We start from the raw sequence: 23,428 nt of genomic DNA on the forward strand, positions 1-23,428 counted from the left end.
GGCGTTCCGTTGCCGAGACAACACTTCCGCTACGGGAAGGCGAGACACGTCACTTCCGGCGGGCAGTGCCGTCCCGGTCATGGCGGCGGCGGCGGCGGCGGCGGCGAAGGGGGAGAAGGACAAGGACAAGGACGAGGACAACGACGTGGATGCGGCGGCGACCGAGGGCCGGGTGCGGGCTTGGGCGGCGGCGCAGGCGGCCCGCGGGCGGCGCGTGGCGCTGGTGACGTCGGGCGGGACGCAGGTGCCGCTGGAGGCGCGCGCCGTGCGCTTCCTGGAGAACTTCAGCAGCGGCCGGCGCGGGGCCGCCTCGGCCGAGCGGCTGGTGCGGGCGGGCTACGGCGTGTGCTTCCTGCACCGCGCCCGTTCCGCCTTCCCCTGGGCCCGCGCCCTGCCGCCGCACGGGCCCGCGCTGCTCGACGCGCTCCGCCTCACCCCGGGGCCGCCGCCTGGCGTGGCCGCCGCCCCCGCCGCGCTGCCCGCGCTGCTGCCCGCGCTCCGCGAGTATCAACGCGCCACCGAGGCGGGCGCGCTGCTCGCCATCGAGTTCACCGGGCTCGTGGAGTACCTGGCGCTGCTGCGCGCCGCCGCCCGAGCCCTGGCGCCCCTCGGTACGCGGGGAGCCCGGGCGTGAGGGGACGGGGGGAACCGGGGGGACGCAGGAATGAGGGACGGGGTGGCCACCGGTTCGTAGGGCTCAAGGCAAGAGAGGACGAAGGCCCCCGGGGGGGTCTCCAGTGTGAGGGAACAGGGCGGTCCTGTGCGAAGGCTGAGGATGAGAAAGGGTGAGGCTCTCATGGGGGTCTCCAGTGTGAGGGGACAGGCGGACCGGGAACGAGGGGCTGTGGTGGTTATGCGAGAAAGGTCGAGGGGTTCTCGCATGGGGTAGAGGATAGAACCCCTCACGGTGGCCTCAGGGCTCAGGTATGAGGTGATCCGGGACCTGTGGGGCTCTGGTGTGAGGGGACAAGGGGGTCCCCTTGCTTGGAGGGCTCCTGGACGCCGGCGTGAGGGTCTGGGCTGTCCCCGGAGGCTGTTGGGGCTTGGGAGGAGGGGACAAGACAGACCCCAGGGTGGGTCGGTGCTGCCCTGCTCAGGATTGTGCTGGGGGGATCCCTGAGGGGGATCCCTGGGCTCCCCTATTTGGTGTGTGTGGGTGGCAGCTCAGCTGGCTCTGGGGTGACAGGGACAGGCCACGGCAGTGGGGGACAGCAGTTGTGTTCCCACAGGCTCCAGTGTCATGTTCTACCTGGCAGCCGCCGTGTCGGATTTCTACATCCCGGTCTCCGAGATGCCGGAGCACAAGATCCAGTCCTCAGAGGGGCCCTTGCAGGTGAGGCCCCCCTGGGCATGGCCCCCTCTGCCACCCCCATCAGCCATCCCCTCCTTGCTTCCAGGGTCCTTCTCCTGAGAGCTGGCTGTGGATAAAACCTGGGAAAGCTGCAGAGCTGCAGCTCGTGTGTGTCAGAGGGAACGGGAGGGTGAGATCCCACAGGGACAGAACCCTGTGGAAATCCTGAAGTTGCATTGTTTTATTATCTTGCGCTGAGGGGCCCAGATAAGAGGGCAGGGTAGGACCAGCCCTGCTCTCCTTTGATCCGGGTTTATTTTTAGGTGGGATGAAGGGGTGAGGGGTCCCATGGGTTATCTGCAGGGAGGTCAGTGCTGCTCTGTCTGATATGGAGCAGCTTCAACACGTCTGCAGTTGTGTGGCACATGAAGAGGGCCCCCTGAGGTTCCTCCTGCTTTTCTGGCTTTGTCCTTTAAAGCTGCTGGTGCTTCCGTGGAGATGAGGAGAGGGTGGGTCTCAGAGAGCTGAAGTGCTCCAAGAATAGCTGCTGGAGTACTTGAGTTGTTGCCTTTTGTCTGGAGAGAGGCTTTGGAGAAGGGCCTGGAGTGCTATGACTAGGGGGGAATGGTTTCAAACTGACAGAATGGATTTAGATTGCATATTGGGAAGAAATTCTTCTCTGTGAGGGTGGTGAAGCCCTGGCACAGGGTGCCCAGAGCAGCTGTGGCTGCCCCATCCAAGGGAGTGTCCAGGGCCAGGCTGGATGGGGCTTGGAGCAGCCTGGGGTGGTGGAAGGTGTCCCTGCCCATGGCAGGGGGTGGAATGAGATGGGATTTAAGGTCCCTCCCAACCCCAAACCCTTCCATGACTCTGGGATCCATCTTGCTTGTACGAATGACAGAACAACCCTGCAACACTGAGGTCCCTCTCAGCAATGGGAGCAGGTGGCTCTGGAGTTCTTTATATAACAAATACCAAGTTTATTTAATTAATTACTTTCTAAGAAGTTGCTGGGTGTCTTTCTTCAATGTTAGCATTGTAAAGATGAGACCTGGCCTGATTGCCAGTGATGGCTCCAGAGGTTGGGAAGCTGGAGAACAGTCTCCTACTGTTTTTCTCTGTGCTTTAGCACTTGCCTCATGCGTGTTAAGGAGTTGATAGAAGGAAAGGTGAAGATGGGATAAACTACCCAAACTCCGGAGAGGTGAAAACTCAGATTTATGCAGTTATAATGCTGTTTTTAATCTTCTCTCCTCATGTTTATATTCCCCCAGTGTGGTTAGCTCTGGGAATGCAGAGTTCCTGTGGCCCGGCCTCAGAACCCCCTGACTGTGAACACCACATGGATCATTTAATTTAAATCTAGTGTCATTTGAACCTTGTTTGGTGAGAGCTGCTCAAACACTGCCTTGAAAAACTTCCTGGTGCAGATGGAATATGAAACAAAGCTGGATTTTCCCTCTTTCCCATCCCATCTCTTACTAAAACTTCCTGTAATGTTTTTATTGATTTTTTTTTTCTTTTTATCTTTCCCCACTGCAGATCACAATGAAGATGGTGCCAAAAATGCTGTCGCCCCTGGTCAGAGAGTGGGCCCCTGAGGCCTTTGTGATCTCCTTCAAACTGGAGACAGATCCCCAGATCCTTCTGGATAAATCTCGGCAGGCTCTGGAGAAATACCGGCACCAGGTGGTGGTGGCCAACGTCCTGGAATCCCGGAGAACCTCTGTCATCATTGTCACCAGGGACTCACAGACTCCCTTATCTCTGTCCGACGAGGAAATCGCACAAGGCGTGGAAATAGAGGAGAAGATTGTGAGTTACCTCCAGGGCCAGCACACGGCCTTTATAGAGAGAAAAGGCTGAGGAGCAGCTCGGAGGAAGTAAGGGAATGGTGCTGCAGAGGGAGTGGGACTGGAGTGATTGCCTGTCCAGGTGAAGAAACCAATCTCCACTGAGCACTCAGGAGGGCTGTCCAGCACTCTGTCACTTCTGTACAGCTCGGCTGCTGGTGCAGCTTTGTAAAAGAGAAATACATGGAAGAGAAACCATCCCAAAGGATATCTGTCCTGCTGTCTTAAGGAGGAAAGAAGCTTGTTTCTGTCCCGTGGGCTGGGAGAACTGGGAGGATGACAAATGGTGAAGGTCTCTGTATATAAAGAATTTCTTGAATCTCTCTCTTTGAATTTTCTTTTAGAATGGCAGGAGGAAGGAATGGGGCTTCACAGGAAAATGTGCTGGTTTTATGCTGGTTTTATGAAGGAATGGGGCTTCACAGGAAAGATGTGCTGTTTTTATGAAGGAATGGGGCTTCACAGGAAAATGTGCTGGTTTTATGACTGGAGTGGGGAATCTCTGGTGTTGAGAGTGGATGGTGAAACCAGGGTAGCAAAAAGGAAAATAAGGTGACAGCAGCTTTGGGGAAGCAGCTCTTGTGCCAGGAGACATCCTGGGAGAGATCCCATGTTCCTACATTTCAGGTGCCGCAGCAGCATCCCTAAAGCATCTGTTTCAAAGGTTTTCCTTCCATCCCAGGGATTTGAAGGTTGCTTTGCTTCATATTCCATTTGCACCAGAAAGTTTTCCAAGGCAGTGCTTGGGCAACTCTCAGCAAACAAGGCGCAGGGGTCACTGCAGAGCTCTGTAAACAAAGGCAAGGCCACATTTGGCACAGACCACAGAGGATGGATCCAAGCTTGAGGCCAAGGTTGGAGAAGGGAAGTGGGCTCTGAGGGGGGGTGGTGTCCTGGGAAGGGAACAGAGCTGGGGAAGGAAGGGTTTGGAGCACCAGGAGCAGCTGAGGGAGCAGAAAAGGGGCTCAGCCTGGAGAAAAGGAGGCTCAAGGGGAACCTTGTGGCTCTGCACAACTCCTGACAGGAGGGGACAGCCGGGAGGGATTGTGGTTTGCTCTCAGGGAGCAAGGGAGAGGATGAGGAAACAACTTCAGGCTGTGCCAGGGGAGGTTCAAGGCTGGATATTGGGAAAACTGTTCATGGAAAGGTGTTCAAGTAGGTCAGTGGTGGAGTCTCTATCCATTGAAGTGTTCAAAAACAAGTGTGGATGTGGCACTTGGGGACAGGGTTTAGGGTAAACATGGCAGTGCTGGGGGAGTGGTTGGACTCAATGATCTTGGAGGGCTTTTCCAGGCTTAGTGATTCCATGATTCTCTGTCAGCAGAAGGGGTGGCAGTGATTGACCCTGGAAGGGGAAGCTTCCTCTTGGCTGTGTGGGTTTAGAACTGGAATGTTCCTGGTTTTATCTAAACCCTCTTTGAACGGTTACCAACTTCAAAGCGTGTGTTCCTCATGCCTGCAAGGAAATGAAGGGCAGCTTTCCTGCTGTCCACTGTGTGTCTGCTCATGGGCTGTCCTCAAAATAAATTCACTGGGATCCGGGAACGGACAGCAGCACATGGGAATGCTGGAAACCTTTCCAGAGGCAAGACCATGGAGTGTTCAGGAGGCAGCAGTGATTTTGTAATAACCAATCCTCTGAAAGTGAGGGGTGCTCAGCAAAGAAGGAAAATAAAGCCAGAAGAGCAAGGAAAGAGCATGAGGATGGGATTGGTGGATGCCATCAGTGATGGGACAAGTCCAGGTTGGTCAGGAGGGGAGAGATCCAGCTGGTAACCGAGTCAGGAGAAGGAACACACAGCTTACCTGTGGCCAGGACTAATAAAGAAGGTGAATAAGCTCCAAGAATTGCCTGTCTTCATCTCCCAGGATGTATTTGGTGGGAATGTTGAGTCTGGGATTTCTCTTGTGTTAGTTTGGAAGCCTCTGTAGACAGCATGGATGGGCCAGCAGGGATGAGAGTATAAAAACTTGTGTAAGGTGAATGTGCCCTTGCAGGAGTGTTGGGAGAAATGCCACCAACACTGTCTTCAGAGTGTCCTGGAATTCCTCTGAGGTGGTTGGGAAGGTGAGGAATAATCTGAGCTTTTTGAGGAGCAGACTGGGGCAGTGGGCCCAGAGAATCTTGGGGTTTCATTGGACTTGAGAACACACCGTGGGCTTCCAGCATTGTGTCTGCCCCTATTTGTGAAGTGCCAGTTGGGGAGATTCCCTAGGCTCGAACTGAGCCGCAGCCATCCCCATCCCACGGCAGGGATGCACCTGTTCCATGTGGGAGGTTCAACCAAGCCCAGGAGTGCTCCCACCCTGGCAGTGTTTGGGCACCAGCCCTCTGGGAATGCTGGTTATGGTACCTAAGTTGGAAGTGGCTCCTGCGAGTCCAGGATCTGTCCATTGCTTTCTGAAGATCTCAGAGGGCTCAATGGAAGGTCCTCACTGGACTCTGCGATGTACCTCTTCTCCATGTCCTGGTCTTCTCCTTTCTCTACTATCCCCTTGGGAAGTGTCTTCAGCCAGCGAGTGCTTCTGCAGGGTGGACCTACTTAGCTCTTCAGTTCCTCAATCTCATGGAGTCATCTTTGGGTTTCAAGGGGCTTTAAAGCTCATCTCATCCCACCTTCCAGTGGCCGAGGTTGCTCCAAGCCCTGTCCAACCTGTCCTGGAACACATACAGGGGTGGGGTAGTCACAGCTTTTCTGGGCAGCCTGTGCCAGGGCCTCCCACCTCACAGGGAAGAATTTCTTCCTAATATCCCATCTGACCTTGCCCTCTGGCAGTGGGAAACCGTCCCATCTTGTCCTGGCACTCCATGTCCTTGTCCAAAGTCCATCTCCAGCTCTCTTGGAGTCCCTTGTAGGAACTGGCATTGTCTCTAAGGTCTCCGTAAAGACTTCTGTTCTCTAGGCTTGGTTCCATGTACTTGCCCTCTCCCCCTTCAGCTCCAGCAGATTCCCTTGGGGTTTAGAAGAAAATTGGGAAAATTTGGTGACCCCGGGGTGACCCCGGAGTGACCCCGGGGTCACCCCGGGGGGCGCGGCGCTGCGCCCGCTCTCGGCCGCCAGGGGGCGGCACTGAGCGAGGAGGGGGCGTGGCGGGGGGCGTGGCCTCCCCAACCGCTCGTGACGCAGCGGGGGGGCGTGGCCTCACGCGGCCAATCGGCGGCGCTGCTGGCGGGGGCGCGGCCGCGGCGGGGGCGTGGCCTGTTGCCATGGCGCCGGGGTCCGTCCCGCCGCATGGACGCGGCCGCCGCCGCCCCGGTGGGTGTCCGGGACCGGCCCGGCGGCGGCGGCGGCCGCTTGTACCCCCGGGACCAGCCCAGGGGGGGCTCGGGGCATTGGCTGTGCCACCGGCCGGCCCGGGGGGGATTTCGGGGGATCGGGCCGGTGGTACCCCACGGTCGGCCCGAGGGGATCGGGGTACCCGCGGCCCCCCGGTCCCTCACGGCTCCTCCGGCTGCCCCGCAGGCGGAGTCCCCGGTGCCGGCGGACACCATCCAGCGCTGGCTGCGGGCGGAGGGCGCCGACCCCGCAGCCCCGGCCGAGGAGCAGCTGGGTCTGGCCTGGCGGCTGCTGCGGCGAGCGGAGACGCGGCTGGGCGAGCTGGAGCGGCGGCGGGCCCAGGACATGAGAGACGTAAGGGCCGGAGAGCGGGCCCGGCTGCGGCCTGTCCTGGGAAGGGAACGGGGCTGGGGGAGGAAGGGGCTGGAGCCCCAGGAGGGGCTGAGGGAGCAGAAAAGGGGCTCAGCCTGGAGAAGAGGAGGCTCAGGGGGGACCCTGTGGCTCTGCACAGCTCCTGACAGGAGGGGACAGCCGGGAGGGTCGGGCTGTGCCGCCAGGGAACAGGGACAGGAGCAGAGGGAACGGCCTCAGGCTGTCCCCGGGGAGATTCAGGTTGGACATGAGGAGAAATTTCTTCACTGAAAAAGTTGTCAGGCACTGGTAGGGGCTGACCAGGGCAGTGATGGTGTCCCCATCCCTGGAGGTGTCCAAAGACCAACTGGACTTGACGCTCAGAGCTCTGGTGACAAGACAGAGTTTTGTCGCGGCTTGGACACTTGGGAGCCTTTTCCCACCTCAGTGGTTCCGGAATACCCCCGGGGTTAACCCACCCAGGCCTGTATCCCCTGATCCCCCCTCTGTGCAGCAGCAGCTTCAGGTGTGTCATTGCCATGCTGCTGCCCTTGGGAACTTGGGGTTTATATCCCCATTCCTCATTTTGGGCATCAAAAAGCACCTGGTGAGCCCAGCAGCTCCCACATCGCAGCGCCCCAGAGCTGCACCACCCCCCAGTCAAGGTTTTACCATTCCCAGGTGTTCCAAAGGCATAAGACACGTTGTCCTGCAAATATTTGAGGTTATCCTGTAAACATGATGGGGTAGAGAACTTTTTGTGCTGCTGGTTCACCGGAAGCACCAGCAGACATGGGAATAGCAGGGTTTTCTTTTTTCCAGGTGGAAAGCTACGTGGGCCATGTCCGTACGCTGATGGAAGAGCGGGATGCCATTGCCTCTGAGTATGAGAAGGAGAATGAGCAGCTCAGGTTGGAGCTGGCCCAGCTACAGCTGCAGCAGGGTAATTCCTTCCCTCTGGAGTGTGAGCCCTGGGATTGCACTGGCAGGTGTTTGGAGCTTCTTGGAGAGCTGAGCAGCGTTTTTTTTTTTTTTTTTTTTTTTTTGGAGTTCTCAGTGGTTGCTTGAGAAGTTTCTTAAAGTGTTAATGAGCTGTTCAAACAGATTTGTAATTGATTGAGAGGTTCTTGTCTGCTTTTACTGCCTTTGTTCAGGGAGTTTGGCAGCTTCTCCATGTAGCTCTGTTGTTGCAGGAAGCATCTTCCAGAGGCTGTTTGAAGACCAGAATTGATGGTGCTCTTTGGTTTCCAGCTCTAAGTTATCTGTCGCTCCCACCAAGTCAGTGAATTTGCTCTTGGCTTTGGTTTACACAAACCCCACGTTTTTTAAAACAATGTGGGGGACAGGAATTGTTTGTTCTGATGATTCAAAACTTGGGTGCTCATTGTCATGGAATGCCAGGATGGTTTTGGTTGGAAGAGACCTTGAAGCTCATCCAATTCCACCCCCAGCCATGGGCAGGGAGACCTTCCATTAGACCAAGTAGCTCAGGGCCCCTCAGAGCTTCAGTAATTTTGTTTAAACAAATTATTTCACTTACTTAACTTGAAATAATTTATTTTCAAACTCTAGGGTCACTTTTACTAGGTTTAATTCTTGATTTTCTTCAGTCTTGTGTTGCACTTTCAGCGGTGCTCATAGCCCATGTCACCATTAGCTCCTTTAATGTGCTGTATTGTCCTGGTCTTAAGATAAAATCTGGGGTGATGTCACAACTTAAAGAGTTTCTTTGTGATTCAGGCCTTGGGGCAACAAATACAGGAATTTGGGGGAAATTTTGAGCATGGGTTGGGTTTTCAGGGGGCACATCTGGTGGTGTCACTTTCCAAAGATGGATTTCCCTAAAAATTTGATGTCTCTGGGCACTTAAAGCCGTTGTTTGTGGTGAAAAGGCTGCTTACAAAGGTTAAAATGAATAATGAGCTCTTGGGAGTCTGGCGGTGGCAGAAAACTCCGTTCCTGGTTCTCTCCCTTTCCACAAGGTGGCAGGAGACAGACAGAATGTCCCCAAAGCTGGAATGTGGTAATTTCGTCCTGGTGGATCTGCTCCTCTGGACTTTCTCCATTCCCCAGGGGTTCCTGAGGCTGCTGAGCAATGATTATCCCTGGGATGGAAGCTGAGATCTTTGTCCAGTCCATGGATCTCGGTGTATCCAGGAGGGATTGCTGGTTGCCATCCAGTTGTTCCCAGTGTGTTGTCCCTGAGGGGGTTGTGTGGCCTTGGTGCTGTAGAGTGTTTCTGGAGGGATTTTTTTTTTTTTTTTTTGGGATATCACTCAGATTTTGAGGTTCAGGACTTGTTGTTGACTCACTGCTGGCATTGGCTGCTATCCTGGGATGTGTGTGGATAATTTAAGAATCTGGAAGCCCTGCTCACTCTGGGCTGTCACCTGCAGGGAGAGGTGCCAGCACTGAGATGTTTTGGGTCCTTGTAGAGCACTTTATTGAGTGATGGTCCTTTTGGCCAGGTTTGTTCAGCTGGAGCAGAGGAGGCTGAGGATGAGCTGAGGGCAGAGCTCATCCCAGGCTCTAGCTCCTCTGGAGGAGGATTTTATCTCTGCTCTCTGGGACCAAGGAAAGGACATGAGGGAATGGCTGGAGCTGTGCCAGGGGAGGGTTAGGTTGGGTGTCAGGAAAGGTTCTTCTCCCTGAGGGTGCTGGGCACTGCCCAGGCTCCCCAGGGAATGGTCCTGGCCCTGAGGCTGCCAGAGCTCCTGGAGCCTTTGGACAACGCTCCCAGGGATGCACAGGGTGGGATTGTTGGGGTGTCTGTGTAGGGCCAGGTGTTGGACTGGATGATCCTTGTGGGTCTCTATCAGCTCAGGATATTGTGTGGTTCCATGGTTCTAGATCAGCCTCTTCACAAAAAAAGTCCCCCTGGCCTTCTCTAGTATGGAGTGGCTGCATGTGCTTGTGCTGGAGATGCTGCACAATCCCAGCGGCCTCTGTTGGGCTGCTCCAGGTCTCTCATGTGTCCCTGCTGCAGGGTTCTATGCTGCATCCCTGTGTCTGTTCCCCAGGCCTCTGCTTTTCATCAGAGTTCTTGGAACCATGGGAAGGTTTAGGTTGGAAAAGCCCTCTGGGATCATCAAATCCAACCATTCCCCCAGCACTGTCAGGCCCACCCCAAGTGCCACATCCACATGTTTTTTGAACAATGCCAGGTAAGGTAACTCTGCTGCTTCTCTGGGCAGCTGTGCCAGTGCCTGACCAGCCCTTCAATGAATGTCCAACCTGCACCTCTCCTGGCACATCTTGAGGCCATTTCTTCTTGTCCTGTCCCTATTCCCTGGGAGCAGAGCCTGATCCCAAATGGCTGCCCCCCTCCTGTCAGGAGTTGTGCAGAGCCACAGGGTCCCCCCTGAGCCTCCTTTTCTCCAGGCTGAACCCCTTTCCCAGCCCCCTCAGCTGCTCCCCATAGGTTTTGTGCTCCAGGTCTTGCCCCCCCACCCTGTTATTTTTGCAGGACACTCAGGTGTTTCAGCAGGCATAGGATGATCCAGTGGCTTGGGCTGGAGAAGGGGCTTGTGGAAAGACAGACCATGGTCTGTTGGGATTGTTAAAAATGTGGGCAAGGCAAGAGGAGGGGTTGGTAGCTTTTGGAAGCACTGAAAGGAGAATGGGAAGGAGCAGCTGGGGACAGTGGCTGGTTCAAGCCAGTGATACAAAGGAGGAGCCTGAGCTGTGAATGATGCAGGGTGAAGGACAGGATCTGTGCTGATACACCTGAGCTGAGAGCTGGGGAAAGGAGCCCGGAGGCCTCCGTGTGGGCTCTCAGGTCTGAGCACACTCCCTCTTCCAACAGCAGGCAAACAAATCAGAAACTCTGCTTGGTCTGGGATAACTTAGAGCAACTTGATCTGTTAAAAGCTGTTTCACAAAATCATGTCATTATGGAATGGGTTGGGTTGGAAGGGATCTTAAGCTCATCCCATTCCACACCCTACCATGGGCAGGAACACCTTCCACTATCCCAGGTTGCTCCAAGCCCCGTCCAGCCTGGCCTTGACACTTCCAGGGATGGGGCAGCCACAGCTGCTCTCAGCACCCTGTGCCAGGGCCTCACCACCCTCACAGCCAAGAAATTCTTCCCAGTATCCTATCTAACCCTACTCTATGTCAGTGGGAAGCCATTTCCCCTTGTCCTGGCACTCCAGGCCCTTGGTCAAAGTCTCTCTCCAGCCCTCCTTTAGACCATGAGGATAGTTACTGCTGGTGACTGACACTGAGCAGTTTTTGAAGAGGAAAAGTAAATCTGTGCTTGCACATTTGCTTCCTGCCCATCCTGGGCTCGCAGGTTCCTACAGGGAGCAGCCAAGGCTGGTTGATGCTGGGCCATCGAGCTGAGCGTCACCTCATCTGATACCTCTGCCCAGAGTGACATTTTTCCTTCCCTCCAGGCAGTTCCTGATCCGCTTCTGATGCTCTCGCTGAATGCGCTGGGTGTTGTTGGAGGGCAGATCGATGGCGCTCCCAAAAGCCTTCCTGAGAAACAACTGGAGTGGCAGTGAAACACAGTGCTGGGGGAGCTGCCTGGATTTATTTAAAAATGGAATAAAAATAAGACACAGTCATGGTCTGAGCTTGTTTGTTGTAACAGCTGGGCAGGTTAAACACACCCAGCAGGGCTGGAGGATGTAGGGCTGTGGTGGGGTGAGGTGGCTGCTGTTTCTCAGAGTACTCCTGGGTAGGAAAATGCAAATATTAATATAAAATTTGCTTCCAAACAAGCATGGACAGAGGTGGGAGATGCCAGTAGAGCTGTTGCATGACAGTGCCTGGGGCAGGGGTTGGCTTTTCCCAAACACTGGATGAGGGAGGGAAGGGGTTTGTGAGGAGTCAGTGGGGTTTACTCATAGCTAACCTGTGCTGTGTGGGCAGACCCCCCTCATCCTCACAAATCCTTTTTCCTCTCCAGCCTCTGGAATATGTCTGGGGTCTAAAATGATACCACTTCATCCTGCATTGCAGGCTGGGGACAAGGGGGACACTGGCAGGTGAAGGTGGATCAGGGCACAGGGGGTCCCATCCTGGGCATAAACCAGAGCAGTTTCTGTTCATTTCAGCTGGGATTTGGCAAAACCGTGGGAGGAAGCTGCCAGGAAAGTTGGGGTTCAGTTTAGTGTGATCCATGGGCTCTTCCTGAGGCACAAGGAGCAGTTTTGATCCTGCAAACTGCCTTGTTTGCTCTGCTGCAGCAGGAAGCTGCTGGGGAGCCCTGTTTGACCCTGTATTGACCAGGCTGTGCTTTGTCTCCCTGGGGAAGACGCCTGGGAAACCGCAGGGTGTTTTCCATCCGCAGGACTGGATGGAGCCGGCTGCGAAGCGCGGAGTGGAAACATGGGATCGATCGGAGCCTCGGGATGTGGTTGTGCTGGGTCCTGTGTTAAATCAGTGCATGAGAGTGAGGGACAGGCTTGTCCAGGGCTCTGCATGTCCTGTGTCTGAGGAATATTTGCTCTGCTGAACCTCCGCTGTCCAACTCTAGATCCCTGAGCAGGGAAAGAGTGTGAATATCCCTCCTACCTCTATACAGCTCCCTGCACTTCCCATCTTGCAACACTTGGAAGCCTTTACAATCTGGTTTGGGCTAGAAATTTGGTCTGTTGGTTTTGGTTTTAATACGAATTACACAGGGAGTGTTTGAAAAGCCCTCCCCTAGCTCCACAAGCTGCTTGATCCAATGCAGGAGTTGCTGCCCTCATCATGACAGACACCAAAGGTTCCTCATTTTCTCCTGGCAGGTAAATTCCAACCACACCAGCCAGGGGGTCTTTTTAACAACTGTTGGTTGCACAAACACAACGGTGCCCAGCCATAAACTGACTCCTTGCAAGTCTTGTTGTCACCTTTCTGCCTTAGAGTCCCTTCAGTCTGGAAGTTTTCCCCAGTACAGAGTCTTCCTGGCTATAATTTAATTCAGTTTAAATTTCAGCAGTTTAATTCATAAAGAGGTTCTGACCTGCCTCCTTCCTAGACATTCCTTGGGAAAATAGTGATGCTTTCTAGGAGTGATCTGGTGTTTTGTGTGTCTCCTGCCAAAGAAAACATCTGTGACTCTGTGTCCATCTGTTTAGTTTCTCTCCAAGGTTGGACTTGATGATCTGAGGATTGGAACTGATGATCTTGGAAGTCTTTTGAACCTTAATGATTCTCTGGTTCTCTCAGTATCTGTTTAATCTGGTGTTTAGTTTCTACCAAGCTGTACTTGGGGTTGAAGGGGCTGAGGATAAACCAGCTTGGGAGAACTCTGCCTGGGGGCAGCAGGTCCTATTACATGCCTAGCAGGCAGGGAAGAGTATGTGAAGAGAAACCTTGGGAGAGAGGGAATAAGGCTGAGATAATGGATAGCAGGGAATGGGAGGCAGTGAGGGAAGTGGGAAGCAGGAGAGACTTGAGGAGCTGTTTGGCTCCAGGAGAAATGGAACTGTTACAGTGAGAAATGTTTAGAGAAACTGGGACAGATCTCCAGGAAACCCTGCCCTTTGTTTCTCCTCTGCTGACACCAAGCCTTGCCTTGCCTTGCCTTTCAGAAACCCAGCTGAAGGAGGTGGAGGAGATGCTGGAGCAGGAAGGTTTATCCCAGATCTCCTGCAGTGCTGCCAGTGAACAGGTGGCATATTTCCTGGTGGAGCGGGCGGCGCTGCTGGGAAAGCTGGAAGTGGCAGCCCAGCAGCTGGAATCCCACAGCAGGATTGATGGGCTCCAGGTACCTCCTGCTCCGTGGCTCTGGCTGCCTGCAGTTTACGGGAAAAGAATATTTTTGGGATATTTCTGTAATGAAAATTGTTTCTCCTGTCTCTGAGGCCACTGTGGTGTCTTGGGTCTGAAATACTTGAAAGAATTACAAGAAAGATGGAGTATTTACGAGAGTCTGGAATGCCAGGACAAGGAGGAATGGTTTCAAACTGACAGAATATGTCTAGATTGGATATTGGGAAGGAATTCCTGGCTGTGAGGGTGGTGAGGCCCTGGCACGGCTCTCCAGCTTTCATGGGCAGGCCATGAAATCAGAGGTCTTTAAAAAATAGAGAACCCACAGAGCTCCCAGGATTTTCACAAGGGTTTGGGATAACTCTGGTGGAAACATTCCTGCCAAGTATAAGGCATGGTAACCCTAACCCTTCTAAGTCAAGATATGTTGGAACTGAAAATCCCCCTCATGATCCTGAGGGACACATGGCAGTGCCAGGGGACACATGGCAGTGCCAAGGGACACATGGCAGTGCCAAGGGACACATGGCCCTGTGCTGGTGGTGCTGTGATTCAGGAACATCTCTGTGTGCAAGGCTGGCTCTGCTCATGCCTGTCAGGCATTGGGAGCTGAATTCCCAGAGCAGCAGGAATGCACACAGCTTCCTGGGGGGACAGAAATAAGGAAATACACATTTTCCTGCTGGCTCATAGTTGAGATTTCATAGAATCACCAAGGTAATTGCCAATGCCCTCCAAGATCACGGAGTTCAACCATTTCCCCAGCACTGCTAGGGCCACCACTAACCCATGTCCCCCAAGTGCCACATCCACAGGGTTTTTGAACACTTCCAAGGGATGGTGACTCCACCACTGCCCTGGGCAGCCCATTCCAACGTCTGACCACCCTTTCCATGAAGAAATTTTCCCTAATATCTGATCCTAACCTCCCCTGGCATAGCTTGACACCATTCCATCTTGTCCTGTCCTTGTTTCCTGGGAGCAGAACCTGACCCCCAGCTGGCTGTCCCCTCCTGTCAGGAGCTGTGCAGAGCCACAAGGTCCCCCCTGAGCCTCCTTTTCTCCAGACTGAGCCCCTTTTCTGCTCCCTCAGCTGTTCTTCATCACACTTCTGCTCTCCCTCATTTCAGGTTTGTCCTTAAGCAGATTGGGAGGGTTTTTACTGGGTTTAGAGTAAAAAGCCCAGAGCCCAAACAGTGTCACAGCCTCATCCTCACGCTGTGCCCAGCCTGGGCAGGAAATAATCCCATCTACTGAGACCCAGGGAACACCTCACATTTTGGGGCAGGGCTGCCTGGTGGGCATCTCCTGCCTTTGCTTTGTCCCAGAACTGGCACTGGAGATGAGGAAATACACATTTTCCAATGGGACCAGCGTGGAGGGGGTGACAAACAGCTCTGCCTTGGTCACATCTCCACAGGGTTCCTCATTTCCTTTGGCACATTAACCCTTGTGCTTCAGTTCTGCAGGGAAGAGCTGGAGGGAGAACGAGCTTTGCCTGCAGAAGTTGTGGGAGATCTGGATGAGGCCCCACAGAGGCTGGTGGTATCCCGGGAAGATATCCAGAGGGTGGCAGAAGGGCTGGATACACAAAGCAGAGAGAAGAGTGGAGCAGGTAAGTGCTGCTCTGGTGGCCACTCCTAGCATGCTCTTAGCCCTGGGGAGGCAGGGGCAGTCTGTCCTCTGTCCTCTTTGCTTGGAATGTGGGAAAATCAGTGCCAGGAGTCAGCCTGCTCCATAGGAGGTGGGAATGCAGTCGTTAACAGTCACAAATCCAGTAATTCCGAGACTGGGCTTCTCTGATCTGTGATGCAGCTGCACAGTCTGGAGGAATTTCCCGTCCCTGGGAATTTCCTATCTCCTCTCCAGGGAGAGCTTTCTGCCCTGGGAGGCGATGGAGAGGGAATGATGACTTGGCCTGGAAGCAGAGTAGCTGAATTACCATGTGCACAGGCTTAGTTAGCAGAGCTGGACCTCTTGGCCCAGGGCTCTCCAGGTACAGTTTGGGATGTTGCCTCCATAGGATCCTTAGCAAGTGCAGCAGTGGGGAAGGGACTGGGTGCGTTGTCCTTGCTGACAATATTCCCTTTTACCTCCTTCTTGAAATAACTGTTGACCAGCCCTGAAGTGCTATTTATTAGTAGGATTTTTTTATAAATTCTTACTGTAGAAATTAACAGTTTTCTGGAGGGAGACATGGTAAAGCTGCTCTTGGAGTGAAATGTCCATGGAAAGTGTCCTTAGTGACGCGCAGGTCTGGATGCTCTTTTGGGGGATTCCTTGCATTGTCCCCAAATCTGTGATGCAGAATTTCATTGGGGAACAGCAACTGGGATGAGGTGACTCATCCCAGCCCCATGTGCCTTTGCAGGGACCAGCTACCTTCAGGAGACTGGCACCATCTGGGGCAGGTTTAGAGCAGAATTGCACGTCCTGGGGCTCCCCTTGGTGCTCACACACAGCACAAGGACTTGAGTGTTTCTCTCCAGCCCTAGCAGCTCCTTTCCAGCCCCAGCAGCTCCTCTCCAGCCCTGCCAACTCCTCTCCAGCCTCCAGTCCCATCATTCCCAGGCTTTTCATCCCTTTACTGGGTGGGGATTGATCCATAGTCCCCAGGGATGGGATGAGTGATGTGGCAGCTTCAGTGCTGACTCTCTGGAGCACGGACAGACTCCAGCCTGGAATTCCCATGGATTGTAGCCTGCGCAGGGAAGTCTGTGCTTGATGGGGTGCTAGATGAATACAAAGCTTTACAAAATGTGAGTAAGGGTTTAATGCTTGTTTTGTCTCTGGGGTTTGTCTCTGTGTGTGCCACATGAGGGTGACAATGTCCCAGTGGCTTCCTTGGTTCTGTGTCTCTGCACGGCTTCTCCTCCTGGCGAGCTCTGAGCCAACTGCTCTGGGAATTAATTGATTTGCTACTAAAAACCTAGACTGGGGTCACTCATCTTTAGTAAAACCCCCTTAAACAGCATATTTTGGTTCAGTGATAACTTGTGTGCATCGGAGGGAAGAATTCCTGACCAGTTTGAGCCCAGTTAGTGGGATTTTGGTGAGGAAAGGCTTTAAATGGTATTTAACAAAGTGAATAAGGAATGTTGTGGGGTTTTTCCAAAGAAGAACTGGGCTGCCACATCCAAACCCTGTTGTCCTTGTGGAATCACCCCTGTGGTCAGCCCTGAAGGCTGACCCTGAGGGGGAAAAACAGCAGAAGGAATGGGAAAATAGGGAGTGGTCAGAATTTTTACAAGAGGAAAAGAGCTGGAATTTTATTATCCTTTCATCAACCTTTTAATCATAATTTTAGTATAATTTTATAATAAATTTATGTAGTGGGCAACAGGCTTTTGAGTAAAATTTCCATTCTGGTGGAAACTGGGGGTTGGAATGAGATAATCTTCAAGGTCCCCTTCCAACCCAACCAATTCTGTCATTCTGTGGAGATGTTCTTTGCTTTTTATTTTAAATGACACAACTGAAAATCCTTGTTTGAAAAAGGAATTGTTTTTTCCAAGGTGGAACCGAAAAGGTAGATTTTTTTTTCCTGAAGTCAAATTTAAGTTTAAAATTTCCTGTGCCTAGTGTTAAGCTGAAAAGGGAATAATATTTTTTCCCTTTTCTCTAAGGAAAATTGTCTCCCCAAGACTGGAGGATACCACTGTGTCCTCAATATGTGCTCCTAATGCAAACACCTCTTCCTATTTCTGCCCTGAAAGTATTGGGAATATGCATTAATTGGTGTTGGGATTCGTTTATTCATTGATCCATAGAAAAACTGGTGCACAATTTTTCCAGTTGTAGCCATTCCATTCAATTTTAATGTGTGGACAGCATGGATACATTGGCTGGGATTGTGTTCCTGCTTGTGGCAGTGATGGATTTTATGGTGAAAATGTTGAGGTTTCCCAAAGAGAAAGTGAAACCCATATTAGATGAGGTGAATGATTTAAATGAGGTTTACTTCTGTGATCCAGAGGTAAACTGAATCCCTGGAATAATGATGGAGAGACTGCTGTTGAACCTGGATCTCCAGGGACATCCACCTTTGCTATGAGAGGGAGAGGGCATGGATGTGGGATGTGTTCCCCCATGGATGTGTCCCATGTGGATGTGTCCCATGAAGATGTGCTCCCGGTGGATGTGGGATGTGCTGCCAGTGGGTGCAGGATGTATTCCCAGTGGATGTAAAATGTATTCCCATGTATTCCCAGTGGATGCAGGATGTGTTTCCAGTGGATGTGGGACATGTCCATGCTGCCTCTTACCTTTCCCATGTGTGGGATCAGCCTGGAATCCATGCTTGGAGTGTGGGCCAGGCAGGGCCAAGCCAGTGACCCCTTTCTGGTGCTGCTGTCTCCAGATAGGACTGAGCTCCAGAGGGCCATGGAGCACAACAGCCAGCTGGACAAGGAGATCCTGGCACTGCGGGCACGGGTCCAGACGCTCGACCTGGAGAGGAAAGCGTTCCTGGAGCTGGTGAGGATCCACCAAGCCAAGCCAACAATCCTGGGCTGGCTCCTGAAAGTCATTCTTGCTCCCAAACCTGCCCTGCCCTCCCCTTTCCCCTCCCTGTTCTATGCCCAGTCTTTCCAGAGCTGCAGTTTGGCTGTGTCATGGTTCATGGAGCAGTAGAATTTGGGAAATAGGCAGAATGCAGCTCTGGGAACTTCCTTCAATGCAGGAGGAGTTTCAGGGACTCCAACTGAGTGGTGGCTTGAAGACTTTGGGACACATTTTCCTGTGCCCGTGGAGAGGGATCAGCTCCCTGCTGATCAGTGTTTACCCCAACTCAAGTGTGTAAATAGAGTAAGGAACACATATGCCTTCCCCTGGACTGGATTAAAGAGTTCAGTTTACCTAAGTTTAGCCTAAAACCCCCACCAGATGGTTAGAAATCCATTTGAAATTTATGGTCATTTTTGATTCCGCTCAGCCCCTTTGGTTTTTAACTCAGCCACATTGATTGATTTGCTTATTTTCTGTGGGTTCTCTTAATGGAATTAATTACATTACTATTAGTTAAATACTTGGTGTTATACAGCCGGGATTCTCTAAATGCCACCTAGAATTAAGGAGCAATTAAGGAACCATCAACCAGATAATTCCTTAATGAGGTTGCCAACAGGGAAGGGATAGAAGAGACTCCTTCCTCTTAAAATGTGTAATTGGGCACAAAATCTACTGCTGTTCTTATCTCCTGATTTCCTTACATCAGCCTCTGAGAGCCTGCCTCTGCCATCCCAGCACTGAGAGCTCTTGGCAGTCTTGCAGTTCTCTCATGTCCAATGAGTATTGCTAAATTAATGGAAGTATCTCTGAGAAGATACTTTTCAAATAATGTTTATCAGGTAATATCTTGAATGGGATTTATTCCCATTTGAGGTGTTCAAAATTTTACAGTATTTATTATAGTACATATTGTTTTATAGTTTTGTTCCTTGCATTTAAAAAAGTTGCTGGTTTTTCCATGTCTGTCACCTCAAGCCTTGTATTTACAGCACAGCCTCTTTCTGGAGTTGCAAAAAACCATTACTTAGTTCAAATTCCTCTGTTTACTTTTTTTTATTCCAAATAATATTTTCCTTGCTGTAGGCCATTACTCCTTTCAATTATTCTGGATACACAAATGTATGTAGAGCTTATAAAAAAGTAGAAATAAAATATTAATATATATATGTCCATGTAGACAAAGACCATACAGATACATGTAATATATTTTGGTCACTGAACAGGAAAAAATGTAGCCAGGTTGAGATCAGATCCAGCCACATGTTAAGCTAAAAGGAAATTCCCTTTATACCTTAGGATTGGGGTTTAGCTGTTGGCACAGAAGTTGGGAACCCCCCAATTTTTAATTTACAGGAGTAGAAAATGTGCTTTATTACTGACTACAGCAGCTTGGTGTCCTGAAAGGTGTTTTCTTGTCTGTGGGTTACGAAGAGTAGGGGAGGAATAGGCTGGGCAGTTGGTCTGGGATGAGCTGTGACTCTGGCGTGAAGAGCTGCTGCTGGTAATGGAAGTCCATTGATCCCGTGGATGGAAGACACTGAAAGGTGTCCTCAGAAAGAGCAGTTGGAATCTGACACAATGTGGGTATGGTCAGGAAGTGAAATAAATTCAGAAAAGTCATCCTTTAATGGATTGGAGCAGCAGCATTCCCACTTTTGCTGCTCCTTATCTGAGGCCACTCAGCAGCTGGAGCATCCACAGGATCTCAGCCAATCCCTCAGGATAAGGAATAGTAATACATTAATAATAAATACGAAAATGGAATTTTCACCAAAACTCAAATCAGGTGCTTTGTGTTTCAGGTGGAGCAGCTCAAGGAGGAGATCTGTGAGTACCAGCGGAGCGAGAGGCCAGAGCCTCCACCGGCAGAGGGAGTTGGAATGGCCTCACTGCAGGTGTTTCCAAGGGCTGTTTCTTTGTCATTCCAGAAAAACATGGTCCCCTCTGCATCCCAGACCCTAGCTGTCCGTAAGAACCTGGGTGTTCTGGGGTTGGAGGATTTGGCTCCTAGGGCTGAGAGATGCGGCAGATGTGCTCATGTGTTTTATTTCTGAGAGACGCGGGTGGCCTTGGAATCACTCAGTGCTCACATGGGAAAGATGTGGAGCTGCTGGAGCTGAGTGAGGAGGCCAGGGAGATGCTCTGAGGGCTGGAGCCCCTCTGCTCTAGACCCAAGCTGGGAAAGCTGGGGGTTTCACCTGGAGAAGAGAAGGCTGCAGAGAGACCTCAGAGCCCCTTCCAGGGCCTAAAGGGGCTCCAGGAGAGTTGGAGAGGGACTGGGGACAACGCCTGGAGTGCCAGGACAAGGGGAAAAAGTTTTCCACTGCCAGAGGGCAGGGTCAGATGGGATATGGGGAAGGAATTCCTGGCTCTGGGGGTGGTGAGGTCCTGGCACAGTTTGCCCAGAGAAGCTGTGGCTGCCCCTGGATGCCTGGAAGTGTCCAAGGCCAGGTTGGATGGGGCTTGGAGCAACCTGGGATAGAGCAAGGTGTGTCTGCCCATGGAACAGGATGAGCTTTAAGGACCCTCCAACCCAGTCCATCCTGGGATTGTGGGATCTCAATCCTATTTCTGTGCTAATGTTGTTTTTCTCTCTGGCACAGGGCACCCAGGAAGAAGCAGGAGCTGATGGAGACACTGGTGCCAGCAGAGCTGCCCCGTATCAGGAACATGGAGATCAGGGTGTTGAAACTCTCCACAAAAGGTGAGAGGTGTAGAAATCATTCACCCCTTGTACTTCCACTGGTTCCTGGTGCTGTGCCACTGATGCTCTCTCTTGAAGGATTATTTGATTGTTGAATTGTTTTAAATACTCTTTAGGACTTCTTCTACTCCCAAATGGGAAAATTTGGAGGAGATGCAGTCCTGAGGAATCACTTCTTCCAGTTAAATGCTGATACTTCCTCCAGTTTGTTGATTTCCTAAAAGAAGAGAGTTGGACTTTTAGGGCTCTCCACAGACAAAAACCCCGTTGTTCAAAAAGCATGTTGTTTAAAAACCTTGTTTTTAAACCTGTTTTAGTGCTGGGAAGTTTTCTTTGCATTTGGTTGCTCTCCAGGAGTGCACCAAAACACCTGCCTTTCAACCATAAGTATGTAAACAGGGATTTCTAAGGGAATTCGAAGCTTTTTTCTCCCAGTTTCTGCTCAGGAGATGCTGCACCTTGTCTGGCAGGTTCAGGGAGGAAAGGGGAGCTGATCCTCTTCAAAAAGCCCTCTGACCCTTTTCCCTTCAGATTCCCAAGCCTGTTGTCCACCTCAAGCAGCTGAATTTGCTGTTATCTCTGCTGTTGGCAGTCTCATGCCTGACCTGTTTCCTGCCCAGGCCTTCATCATTCCTTGTGGAGATCCCATCACCCCTAATTCCCATCTAAATAAGGACAGGCACAGGCCATGCTGGATGTGGGACTGGAAATCAGCAGGAGAGTGTGAGGCAAACCTCGGCTTTTCCTCGCTGGTGGGGAGCAGTTGGGATGCAGTTCCAGCCTTGGTGATGCTGGGTTTTGGTGTGCAGGTGCCGGGAAGCCATGGAGAGCATTGAGGGCAGGAATTCCCAGCTCCTTCACAAGCTGCAAAAACTGGAGCAGGAACGCAAGGGTTTGGTTGAGCGCAATGAGGAGCTGGAATCAATTCTGGGAGAGACACAGATCCAAACCAAGCAAGAGAAGCAACAGCTGGAGAGCGAGGTGGAGGGACTGCACCAGAAAGTGAGTAAGGAATAGGAGAGAAAAGGTTTGGATTTCTTTCATTCCATCTACTTTTCTCTCTGATTGGAAAAATAGAATGATGTTTGACCTGGCCCTGCACTCTGCTGTGTTTAGTTTGACAAGAAAAACAGCCAGAAAAATCTGCTAGTTTGGCAGAGAGGGGGAAGGAAAAAACACCAGCAGGGAGTAAACGACTCTTGTTTGGAAGTGCAGATTCCCGTGTTATGGCAGCGTTGTATTTTCCACCTCCTGTTTCCCCTCACAGAATCCCAGCCTGGTTTGACTGGGAAGGGTCCTTAAAGCCCATCGAGTCCCACCCCCTGTCATGGGCAGGGACACCTCCCATTATCCCAGGTTGCTCCAAGCCCCCTCCAACCTGGCCTTGGGCACTTCCAGGCATCCAGGGGCAGCCACAGCTGCTCTGGTCAGCCTGTGCCAGGGCCTCCCCACCCTCACAGGGAACAATTCCTTCCCAATATTGCATCTGACCCTACTGTATGGGACACTGATGCTCCTTGATTCCAGAAAATATCACCAGGTAAGTGCCCTGGTGGCAGAAGATTGCACTTTGGCTTTTCCTGAAGGTCAGGTTCTTGGAGATGTGTCAAATGGTGCTGAGTGTGAAGGCCCAGGATCTACAGTGCCTGGGAACATCCCTCTGAATGCACAAATTGAGAGACAGGGAATTTTTCTTATCTTGTGGTGCAGCAGCTGCTGTGAGTGGGGCTGGTCACCTCTCTTGGAAGAGCTCTGGGATCCATCTTGAGAAGCTCTGCTCAATCTTGATCAAGATGTGACCTCAGCAGCATCCTCCTAACCTGGGTCCTACTTGATTTTGGGTACCCTCATTCCAGGGTTACCTGGATCTATTCCTGCTGACAGGACAAGTCCACTCAAATGTGAGGAGCACTGGCACTGCAGGCTGGGTTGGCACTGCTTCCCCAGGAAAAATTCTGTGTGGAGCATCACTGCCAGGGCACCTGATCCCTTTCAGAGGGAGCAGCTGGGGAATTTACAGCCAGAGAGAACAGAGGAAAACAGACTTTGGTCTGGCCAGGTAGGTAGGTGGGATTCTCCCCCCAAAGGCTGGCTGAGGAGGTCCTTCCCATGGACTGAGGCTCAGCTGCCTGGTCAGGAGCTCTTCCTTGCTGGGGCTCTTGCCATCTGTCCGTGCTGGAAATTCTCTCTGCAGTAGGCCTGGATTGATCCATCTTTCCTGACTGGCAGCTGCACCAGTCCAGAGTGTCCCTAGGGGATTTCTGGGGTGAGGGTTTAGCACCCCCCCACCCAGTTTTCAGCGAGGAATGATGTGTCCTAGCACCTGGTGCTGGGTTAAAACACGGTGTTGGAGATGGTGCCGGCGTATCCCACACGGATACACGACTCCAAGCTGGATTGTTTAAGGAAGAGATGTGGGATTCCCAGTCAGTAGCCTCTGGAAAAGCCTCTAAAAACTGGCCAAAGGCAAGTTCAAATAGCTTAATGAGGGTGCCAGTGGCACCATGTTTATCTCCTGTCTTGGAGGAGCCATGGGCCAGCTCTGGGATGGGATGGTAAAGGCTCTGCCTGTCCCCCCTGGCAGTGCTTTGGTTTAACTTGGGGCTTGTTCAGCTCACACCAAACTCTTCCCCCTTGGGCCAGAGTGAACACAGCCCTCCACAAATCAAACACGATGTGTTTTCAGTTTGGACAAATCCCTGCTTTGCTCTGTGAGTTGTCACAGATC

At 52.1% G+C, this 23,428-nt stretch overlaps 2 protein-coding genes across 3 annotated transcripts in view; both read left to right on the forward strand.

Annotated features, from left to right (window-relative positions):
• Window positions 1-65: 65 nt before the first annotated feature.
• On the forward strand, window positions 66-3,467 carry PPCS (phosphopantothenoylcysteine synthetase). 2 transcript variants are annotated; one of them, XM_068171798.1, is made up of 3 exons: window positions 66-611; window positions 1,230-1,333; window positions 2,834-3,467. In XM_068171798.1, exons 1-3 carry the CDS (start codon window positions 80-82, stop codon window positions 3,155-3,157), a joined length of 960 nt encoding a protein of 319 aa, XP_068027899.1. In that variant the 5' UTR covers window positions 66-79; the 3' UTR covers window positions 3,158-3,467. The 2 variants fall into 2 exon arrangements, with proteins under 2 accessions (XP_068027899.1, XP_068027900.1); XM_068171799.1 differs by lacking the exon at window positions 1,230-1,333 and having other exon boundaries at window positions 476-611.
• A 2,867-nt stretch (window positions 3,468-6,334) lies between these two features.
• The window catches only part of CCDC30 (coiled-coil domain containing 30), a 35,312-nt gene continuing 18,218 nt past the window's right edge, over window positions 6,335-23,428 (forward strand). Inside the window, exons 1-9 of the mRNA XM_068171853.1 lie at window positions 6,335-6,401; window positions 6,609-6,776; window positions 7,596-7,716; window positions 13,307-13,482; window positions 14,949-15,102; window positions 17,848-17,963; window positions 19,799-19,890; window positions 20,593-20,700; window positions 21,510-21,702. Of these exons, the coding sequence (XP_068027954.1) occupies window positions 6,378-6,401; window positions 6,609-6,776; window positions 7,596-7,716; window positions 13,307-13,482; window positions 14,949-15,102; window positions 17,848-17,963; window positions 19,799-19,890; window positions 20,593-20,700; window positions 21,510-21,702 (1,152 nt within the window). The 5' untranslated portion in view covers window positions 6,335-6,377. The remainder of the gene's footprint in view (window positions 6,402-6,608; window positions 6,777-7,595; window positions 7,717-13,306; window positions 13,483-14,948; window positions 15,103-17,847; window positions 17,964-19,798; window positions 19,891-20,592; window positions 20,701-21,509; window positions 21,703-23,428) is intronic.

Source organism: Anomalospiza imberbis, chromosome 23 (genome assembly GCF_031753505.1).
Source record: "Anomalospiza imberbis isolate Cuckoo-Finch-1a 21T00152 chromosome 23, ASM3175350v1, whole genome shotgun sequence".
Classification (NCBI taxonomy): Eukaryota; Metazoa; Chordata; class Aves; order Passeriformes; family Viduidae; genus Anomalospiza; species Anomalospiza imberbis.